This window comes from Azolla caroliniana, unplaced genomic scaffold (assembly GCF_043228905.1).
Source record: "Azolla caroliniana isolate FFs.n. ecotype wild unplaced genomic scaffold, voAzoCaro1.0.p SCAF_15, whole genome shotgun sequence".
Lineage (NCBI taxonomy): Eukaryota > Viridiplantae > Streptophyta > Polypodiopsida > Salviniales > Salviniaceae > Azolla > Azolla caroliniana.
This window is the reverse complement of record NW_028230450.1, coordinates 1495164-1505861: the sequence shown is the minus strand read 5'-3', so window position 1 is coordinate 1505861 and position 10698 is coordinate 1495164. Positions and strand designations below refer to the sequence as shown.

Below are 10698 nucleotides of genomic sequence, written 5' to 3'. Positions count from 1 at the left end.
CATCTAATTCATCATTGAATGAAACATTACAATTATATCAAATCGTCACCTGCGTCGAAAACTTTTAACCAATGGAACTGTGATGTTGTGAACATCTGCCACTTCAAATTATGATGTAATTTCACTTACTAAAAAACCTGCGATGATATAGTAGTAGTAATTTACAAAGTGACATGGGAGGGCCAGGAGCTTGATCATATTAAGGTTAAAAAACTTTGAACATTCAAAATTCCATGCTAGCATTATTTTTACACCAACAAGGGAGACCCTTGTCTACATCAAATTTAAACAAATACAATTGTTACAAGGTAATAATCAGATCGAACTATACAAATACATGATCAAGCTTAGATTCTTCCTAAACCTTTTTGATCGAGTGAAGACAGCTCAGGAGTGATACTTCTTTCAAATATACTCATTAGACTCAATTTTGGTCAATTTTGCATGAAAGGGCATCTAGCAATGAGTAACTTGATCATACTTTACATCACAAGGATTGTTCAGGAAGCTGCAACTAACCCAATGCAATAACTCCGATGGTTAATATTTTACGGGAAGTATCATAAATCTGCAACAGCAAGAGCACACCAAATGTAGAATTATGCTTCATCTTGAGGAAATTTGACCTTGTCAAAGACTTGACTTTCAACACTACATCCATCCTGATATGGTTGACTTTCAACACTATGCGCATTGTTATATGGTTGACCTTGGACACTACATCCATCTTGGTATGGCATTCCATAATGGCTCACTCCTGGAATTGTTGCTTGATATGGACCACCCATGATACCTTGGCCATACATGCCCATGCCCATTCCTGGATGGCCGATCGGCAACCCGAGCCCCATCGTATGATGTGATGGTATCTGTAAATGTGGAATTCCTACAGGAACTATCATTGGAGACATATTCATGCCACTATTCCGCATGGAAACCATCTGCCCGCCATCGCAAACAAGAAAGTTAAACATTGTGTGTCAGGAAAAGACTAGCCGAGGCCCAAAAAGAAACTCACAGCTGCAAAGTCACCTGTAGCTGCATCTGCAGGCTCTTCATGTACTCAATTGCCTCATCAAGCACAGAAGCTTTATCAGTCTACAAAAGCCATTTTTTTGTGAAAAAGAGGGGTTAATGGGATAACTACATGCACAGCATACATATACATGTATGAATGTGTGTACAGATAAACTTGTCTAGAATTTACAAACCTTGGTTGAATTAGGTATTAGGTCCTGTAAAGCCTTTAGTTTTTCATTTATCCTGTTGCGACGGTTCTGTGAAGCACAACTTTTCATATTTATATATCAATTTAAGAACCATAATCCCCATTCATGATGAGCATCTAATGGTTCATGAAACCATAATTCCCATTCATGTTTTAAGTTTTTCTTTCATTTTTTACCCGTTCAGAAAGGTTGTGAACCTCTGCAGCTCGGTTTCTCTTTGAAGACGAGGTCCGCCGTGGCCGTTTAATTTCCACACATTCATCATCTGCATCCTCCATGTACCAAAAGACAAGCATACAATCTAGTCATATAATTATTAGAAGATGATGACGACAATGACAACTACCACAAGAAGTTCTTACATTAACCCATGTGATGATGATTGCCTACTTCCCCTCGAGTTCCCCTACAATGTTCGATATTATGAGCCTCTTCAAGTGCATTTTCATAGGGAAGAAAGAGGTCACTTTCCCTCATGTTTTCCTAGTATATGTAGTGTTCAACATTATGTATGAGCTTCTCCAAGCAAGGCTCTCTCCACCTACCTAGCTAGCTAGACATTTTTCATATGACATGTGAAAGAGCCCACTTTCTCTTATGCTCTCCCTTACAATGTCCAACATTAAAGGCCATCTGACCTATATAATCCAGTTACCAAAAACGAACATGCTTAAGAATTAATAACCTTCATTTGTAATTTGGGAAATTCTAAAAGGGAAAAAACTAAAAACTTTTTTAAGGTTTTTTTTTCTAAGAATTCCAGTTTTTCTACCTTCAATTTAGAGTTCAGATATGAACTTAAAATTTTGCATGTACAAATTACACTAAGCCCTATACTCTGTGTCGATTGCACGCCATATTCAAGTAAAACAATTATAAGAAAATCAGGCTTGACTGGCAGGAATCTAAGTGGAACAAACAGGTTGTGACATACATACATACATACACACACAAGTCAATGAGATTCATAAGAAGTAGAAATCACATACTTCACTCTGGCTTTCAGAGCCCTCGGTGCCAGTAGCAGTGGCAGAGAGCTTCTCTTTACAACTTTCCTCTTTCGAAGTCAAATCCACACTAGCTAGCGACCCCCCTTGTGAGCCCGAACCCATATGAAACACCCTTTTCTCATCATGGCATACCATGAATGAAGAGCTACTCATCATACTACCACTAGGTTGAGCTGAAGTCGAAGCGCGAACATGCTCACCGCTGGTATTATACTCTGAAGAAGTAGCAGTGGGGATCGTTTCATTTGTGATAAGACTAGATCCACTTAGTTGATTACTTGATGAATCAAACCGGTGCGAAGCTTCACTTACGCTCTTCCTTAATTTTGGCCTCCCTCCTGCCAACGATGAAAATGACATAGACTTCTCAGCTCTTTGGGCACCCAAAGCCATGGCTCCTTCAGCTATTTCACTGCTAGATCTTTGCAACCCATGGCTTCCATGAAATGTTGGTGTGATATTGGAGTGGAAAGAAGACACCGCCTTTGATCTGGAAAGATGAGCATTCTCCATGGAAGTGGTCCGGTTCATGTCCATGGGGTGAGCCTCCGATGGGTGAGGTATTGGCCATGGCTGGTCTTCAAAGGAAGCAGAGCAATAGGGCTTCTCAAAAGAATCCTCTAATGGGTATTGCAACCAAGAAACCAGGTCTTCGGTGATCTTCTTCGCTTCAGGTTTAGGCATGGCGGCCTTCAAAAGAAACCGCAGAAGAGGGGGGGGGGAGTGATGGGTCTTCTGCAGAGAAACCCTAATTCTCCTTGAGAAGATGAAGAAGAAAGGGAAGATTGAGGGGGTTGAACTGAGGAATCAGGACATATATCTGGAAGAAACTTCAGCTCTGTCAGACACGTGGGGGGATTGCAGGGGAGAGATCTGTATGTGGAGAGCAGGACATGGAGCTCCATACAGAACAAATAAATTTATACTCAAAACTTTGATCACAACAGTATACTTGGGTGTAGTGGATATCAGAGAAGGCCTTTTGTGTGCTCTCTCTCTCTCCCTGCCTGAACAGGTCTCCGGTTCAAATCTCACCATCTCCTTTCTTTCTTCAAATTTTAATGCCCTTAAATCCTTTATTCAAGAATCAACTTGAATGCCTCTTATTGTGAAAGCAAGTCTTTTTCTTGTTGTTTTCCAACACCCATTCTTTCTAGAAGACGGTTAATGTATGTACATATCTTCCTTTCTCTCCCTCTCCATTTTGTATGGAGCATGTCTCTGGTTCGATTCTCACCATCTCCCTTCCTTCCAATTTTTAAAAGCCCTATTCTTTACTAAAGGTCTTTGGTTCGATTCGCACCATCTCCCTTCTTCCTTCAATTTTAAAGCTCTATTCTTTATTTAAGAATCAACTAGAATGCCTCTTCTTGTGAAAAGCAAGTATTTCTCTCTCTCTCTCTCTCTCTCCCCTTGTGCTTTTCTTGACCATCCATCCTAACACCACGGAACCAATCAATAGCATAGCCAAGTGATATTGACTGCAGTTCTGTTGACACACGAGACATTCACCCACCATTTTCTGGATTTGCGGCCCACTTTTGCACCCGAGAGACATTGGTACTGTAGTCAAGCTCGTCGCCAACACACTACTAGTATCTCCATACATATCAATGTTGCTTGCGTAATTTCGGCCTATTTAAAACTTCTCCCACATCCCTTCCAAACTCTTCGTACCCTTTTTAAACCTTGTCGTGCAGTAGGGACACACCAATCGAATCCCACCCTGCCCCATCTTCGAGTTACAGTTAAGGCCGTGTTGACTCGTGGAAGGAGGGGGAGGAGGACATGTTCATTGACTTTGGTTTATCAAAATTTAAACTTACTATACAATTGTATGAACAGGCTTACAACTCACCAATTCAAACTTTCTCGGGGTTTGATCCTAGTTGTAGGTAGAGCCTACCTCACTTGTAGAAATTTGCACATTTTGACCATTGTAGGGGAACAAGAGAATAAACAAACTCAAAAGGGTAAATTTTTCCTATGAACAATGTATTCATTATAATGGATCTAGATTGTTCCCTATTTTAACTCATAGAATGTGTTAATATCGAGACATTTTGTGTAAACTTAGGAGAACATAAGAGGTAAACTTGTTCTCCACAAGCCCTCCAAAAAATGACAGACTTTTTGGTCTGACGATGAAAATGGTTTGTGCATTGCATGTGAAAAGTAAGAATCAAGTTTTATTTTATGGGGTGGCGACGTAAATGAGCGAGCTAATAAACCAAATGTGTACTTGTGCACAATATGAGTAGATCAAGAACTTGCCACTCCTAATTCATTAAGGCCAATTTGGGTGGCTTAATCTTCTCTCTAGTTGGATATCACGTTTGAGAAATCTAGAACATTGGTTACAATTTTTTTTAAAGGTTACATTTTTTCACAATGCTTGTTTCATATATGGAGAGTGAACTCTATTGATCACAAAAAATAAATTGCTCCTAACATTTCTTGATATGGTGCATCTCATCTCATCCATAGAACCTCAATGTGTCATGAGAATTATCAAACATGAGGGAAATGGGATCTCTTTGTCATAAGGAAAATCCCTGAAACTTGAAATTAGATCATAAGAAAAAATTATGATTTCCTACTCAGAAAGAGTGGTACATTGATTTTGGCTATAATTTTTTGTAACAGTGGAGAACTTAGAATTTGGACAAGTAGGGAGAACTCGCCAAAAAAGGGTTAAAATGTGGCATAAAAATAGAATATCATTCAAGATGTAATTCCATTGGGCAATTATCCATCGAACATGATGGTAGATTTTGTACTTTGTTGACAACTTTGAAGCTATGCATGGATTTGAGCTTTAAGACAATCAAAGGACATGTTTAAGATCTAAGGGCAAAAAATCATGTATACATTGAATATGGTGGTAAATTGGGTCCATATGTATATTTTGGGTAGGTTGGGAATGTTAGCTTATTGATACTCTAGCTTATTAGTTTACCAACCAATCTATGTTGCACCCCACTTGATAAAAGCATGCAATATTGAGGCATTATGCGAGAACATAAAAGAAATGTAACCTCTTTCTCACACAAGAAAAAAAAAAGTGTGGTCTTATCTCTTGAGATAGATAGATATCGTTTTTACATCCACAAGGCATTGATTTGATCTACAAGATGGGGCTTTTTGAGTCCATGGGATGTTATAGTGTAAAACAGTAAACCACCAAAGAGAGAGAGAGAGAGAGAGAGAGAGAGAGAGAGAGATGTTATCTGTTGAGATTGAAGGGGTTCCTTTTATGGCAAATTTCATTGTTGGAGATGTCAAGCATATTCAATCATGAAGAGAGACAAGTATGTAAGTTAGTTGGACATCACATTCGTCATTTGGTTTGATAAGAAAGGTTAGGGGATGTTGAGAGACATATTCATGGTTTGTAATGATATGAATATGTATCTCTCTATGTAGATATGTAAAGTTGACTTACAAGTTGTAATAGGGGTTTTTTACATGCAATTAATATAATTGTGTGATTTTACCGAGAGAGAGAGAGAGAGAGAGAGAGAGAGAGAGAGAGAGAGAGAGAGAGATGTTTGTCCAAATCTCTTGGTGATGAGCTTTACATCCTATATCCTTAAATTGCATTCTGGATTCAACTTGTTGGATTGTTTGCACCCATAAAAGGTTTGACATGACATAGATAATGGATAGGATTTAAAGTTAATAGTTCCACACTCAACAAACTCTTGTCAATCTATTTCTATTGGTGAATTTTAGTGTCTAGATCATTAAAATGCATGTTTGGTTAGTTACGGATCCAACTTGGTGGGTTCTCCGTACCCATAAAGGGTTCGATGTAACTCAATAAACATGTATCAATCTATTTCTATCAATGAGTGTTAGAGTTTTTTTGATAGGACTATATATCAACAAACTTGGATTACCCTTCTCTATATTCGAAGTGGATATGGTATGTGGAATACAAACCATAATGTTAACCAACTATGTGCTTTTTTGATAGGGCCAAACTTAGCTACGTTGGTTACTCTTCTACAAGTAAGACTAAATTTGAGCTCAAGTACATGTTTGTTGGATGTGGATCTTGTGACTTTGATCATCGGGAAATCAATATAAGCTAGTTATATGAAAAAATAATGGTTTGTGTTTGCATGGTTTCATAACATTGCCCTTATATCTTTTATTATTTTCATCTTTCCATCACTGAGATGCAACAATTGCAATATTGTAAAACCATGTTTTTAAGGGTTATGGTGGTAGTTACATGATTTCAACTAACATTACAAACACTTCTTATAATGGACTCACCATCAAACCATGGGTATTGAGAATCAAAGCAACAACCAAATGTCCTAAAACACAAGCTTTACCCCCACAACATCATGTTTATGAAATTACCTTTCATACCTTGGTATTTATCCAAATGCTTACGTTACACGAAATGCCTCAAGTAGTTCCAACTTAATTATTCATGTATATGGGATCCCACATTCTTTTGTATTGATTTCCAAAACATCAAATAAATCGCTCAATGAATCTATATGGAATCATTATCCAATAGTGAATTTGCGGATGGATAAGGTAACGTTTTCATGATCATATTGTGGTTTTGCACATAATGTCTTGTTAACTATTGCATTCACTCAAAGACAATTTAGAACAATCAAAACATGGTTATAATGTCGCCGTTGTTGCAACATGATAAATTGATGGATCATCACAATATTACGAGTCAATATTATATCCTTGTCGCACATGCAAAACATACTGGATTCGTTTGTTGAAGTAATGTTTCGTTGCCTTTGGTTTGTTTGGTTGTCAATGGTCATATTACAATGATTTAACATTGTTGTAGTGATTTTGACATTGTGGATACTAAGTCATTCTATCCATAGAAGAAAAGTGTATGGATAAAACGTTTTGTAGCACATAAACCATCCACAATAAACAAGGCAAGAAATTCACAATGCCAAAGACCAGTTGTGGAATATGGGAGAATCTATAAAAATGACAATAGCTAAGCAAGCAATACAACGAGATTATACAAGAGGAGTGAAGGAGCCTATTAGTGGGAATAGTGAACTTTAGTACAAAACATCAAGAAATTTTTTAGAAAAAAAGTATGAAAGTATTACTCAATGAACTTCATTAGTCGAAATTTGAGAACATATATTGATTTTGAAAGCTGTCACTTATTAGAGACCTTGAAAACGTGATACACTTTTATTAGAAAGCCTGGATATTATACCCTATAATTGTGCATGTGAGAGAGAAATAGTTGGTAAACACCACAAGGCGCATTAATTATGGCAACTGTAGTCAATGCGTAACAAGATTTTGTTTCTACTTGTAGAATAGATCCATTTCATAACGTTACGCAATAATGTTTGTGAAACAAGATATATTAAGATGGGGCATGAAGCTTATATATATTAAGATGGGTCACAAATTACAATGCTTAGATATATTAGACGGGATGTGATGCTCATTGCGACATGGTCAAGCTACAATATATGATTATTCCATCTTGGTAGATATCTACAAATGTTATTCGAACCTGAAAAGATATGTAATACCTAAAGAATTGAAGGGAATATTTAACAAATAAAAGAATTCCTTTTAAAAAGAGGAGAAGGAACAAATCCGTAGATGATTGAAATGATTAGAAACTCGTATTTATCCAAACAAGAAAAAGGTCAAGAAAATTAGAAATTTCTATTTTTCAACACGAAAGAAGTAATTACAAAACATAATGGTGACTACACCAAGAAGGCATTGAATCAAAGCATAAACTAACTTTATGTGGGTCACATTTGATCCGAGGGTGTATCTTGATATTAATGAGAATGTGAGGGATGTTTGTGTTTTTTACATTTTCCTTTCTACACGTAGTTTGGATATGTCGGTTGATAGATAAACAAGTGCAAATATTTTTCATGGGAGAGTTCTATTTTCTATTTCGAGTGTAATCTTCATCTCGATGACAAATCTAATTTAGATTGCATTGTTTTGTGCTAATGGTGAGTATTAAGTAGTAGTTGAGGTGTTAAATCCTGGCGGATCCAATGCATATCCATTTGAATGAATTTAAAGAGGAGAACAACAAACAAGATGAATGATATGTACATGAGCACCACCAATTAACAAGAAAGAACGTGTGTGACGAATTATAATTTAATGTCTTCTTCGCTATAAGTCCGCGTTTGGTGTAAAGTTTACATTTCTTGAATGCCAAATATATCATGTAGCACCAAGTTCTTTTCATCGTGCAAAGGACAAATTCACCATCATCAATCTTTTTCATGTGTCAGAAATATGGTCAAACAAAGCAAGAAAATTGAATAAATGAAGAAGTTTATATACTATTAATAGAGCATATAACATCTCTCTTCCTCCATCAAAATTGGAATTGATTTCATAAAGCTCTAGATTTTTGGCAATGGAGCTCTATAGTGTTTTAATATTTTGTTGGATGAGACGTGATGGCACATTGACAACCTATTACGGAATATTCAAGTGTGTCATAACCATTTCCTTGAGATGTGATATTGTACGTGGATATACTCTACAAGTTTGTGACAGATACAACCATTGGCTTAAAATCCAAATGAGTTGTGGATATTTTTTTTGCCAATTGTGTTGCCAACACATTCAATCTAGGTATCTCTCTTACAATGTGATGCAAGCCTATATAGATTATAGGGAACTATGAACAGAGCCTATATTTGTAGTCAACATCTCGAAACGAGTTGGCAATAACGTTAGAAAAGATTTTGAAAGTCGCTGGATTAACGCTACCAAGTGGTAAAATTTATAAATTGTATCAAAACACAATAGCACGAGTATGGCTTCTTTACTTTTTTGCAAGCTTGTACATAATCCTATGCAACACTAGAAGTTTTTTTTTGAATCTACATGTTGTCTTGTCTTACCTTGTCTCTTTTCCCTTTGATTTTATGTCTCACCTCATTGATGGATACAAAGTGTCATATATTGTCTAGTTCATGTACTTTTGATTCTTGTTCTTGTTCACTTAATAGAGTTTGAAGTGTATCTTCTTTTCTCTACGTTCATTGTGCATTTCTTTGTCAAGCTTTTGCACAATTTCCCTCCTTTTTGTCCATGTCTCTCTCTTCATAAGTGATGTTCTTTCAATGTATGTGTAACAATTGAAAGGCCACAACGTAAACTAATATGAAAGGTAGACATATTTAATTAGGCCCTAAGATTATTTTATAGGGATCGTTAGTTAGAGAACCAAACAAATAAAAAATTAAAACTAAATGGGACAATATTGATAGACAATGTACCATATTTAAGCCACTCTAATGTCAAAGGAGATAAATAGAGCAACAAAGAGATAATGAAGAAGAAATGAAGTAGACTAAGGGAGTTGAATAGATGGAGAACTTACAAGGTAATGTAGGTAGAGTAACTTTATTGAGAGTACAAAGGAAATTATAGCTATAGAGAACTTGGGAGTTTAAAGTATGGTGTTGGGCCAAAATGTTTCATCTTGATCGAGAATCTCTTTAAATAGGTTTCAATTTGAAATGCATAAAGGACACTCAATGCACATGGGTGACCAAATGCATGAAGGACACTTGGCGCATATGTGTGAGCTTTGAAGGCATGCAAGAACATGTCTTCTCATCAATCAATATATATACATGAAATAGGGATACAATTATTATAATGGTCTAAAATATAAATAGCTTAGTGGGTTGAACTTGTTGCATGTTCCATAAGGTTATGTATTTGAGTCTCCAAGTGACAATGATAATCATGACACTATATCCCCTTTCTAGAACGAGTGTTATGAGTCACTGTAGATGAATGACCAAGTTTGTTTGGATAATGACAATGAAATTCTTTCAAAAGAGCTTAAACATTGGTGAGGTTCTTCGTAGGTCCCCAAGTTTGGTCACGTATGTGCATCCCAACAATCCGCTAGATAATATACTTTATTGTGCATTATCTTAAACTCAACTATAGTTGCAACTTTATACTTAAGGTCCATTGGCAAGTCAATTTGAAAGCGGGATGGCATCACATGATGGGACATTGTAATAATTATATGCAATCACCAACTTGAAATACATGTTAAAGGTGATGACACTTCACAATTGTTTTTTGTGTTGCTTGGGCATTTTGTAGATGAGTTGGTAGCTCCTTTGCATTAGCATTAGTGGGAACTCTAGGGATCCCCAACCATGTCCATTGAAGAGGATGACCATTGACCAATACGTATGAGGAATGACACAAGCTTAATGGAGTAATGTACAAAATTATTGTATGCAAATTTAGCAAATTATGGAATGTTATTCCAATAATCTAATTGATAACTAATAAAACATCAAAGATATTGCTCCAATGTTTGATTCATGTGCTTGGTCTGACCATCTGTCTACGTATGATAGTTTGATGAGAAGGAGAAATGTTGAGTAGTGAGAGTAAATGTTTCCATAATTTAGAGATAAATT

General features: G+C 36.4%; 1 protein-coding gene across 2 annotated transcripts; it reads right to left on the bottom strand.

Moving 5' to 3' along the window:
• Nucleotides 1-220: 220 nt before the first annotated feature.
• On the bottom strand, nt 221-2990 carry LOC147854281 (uncharacterized). Of its 2 annotated transcripts, none has more exons than XM_087331310.1 (5): nt 2219-2986; nt 1406-1501; nt 1212-1277; nt 1033-1098; nt 221-941 (listed from the first exon to the last, which is right to left on the bottom strand). In XM_087331310.1, exons 1-5 carry the CDS (start codon nt 2921-2923, stop codon nt 600-602), a joined length of 1275 nt encoding a protein of 424 aa, XP_087187436.1. In that variant the 5' UTR covers nt 2924-2986; the 3' UTR covers nt 221-599. The 2 variants fall into 2 exon arrangements, with proteins under 2 accessions (XP_087187436.1, XP_087187437.1); XM_087331311.1 differs by having other exon boundaries at nt 765-941; nt 1019-1098; nt 2219-2990.
• Nucleotides 2991-10698: the final 7708 nt, after the last annotated feature.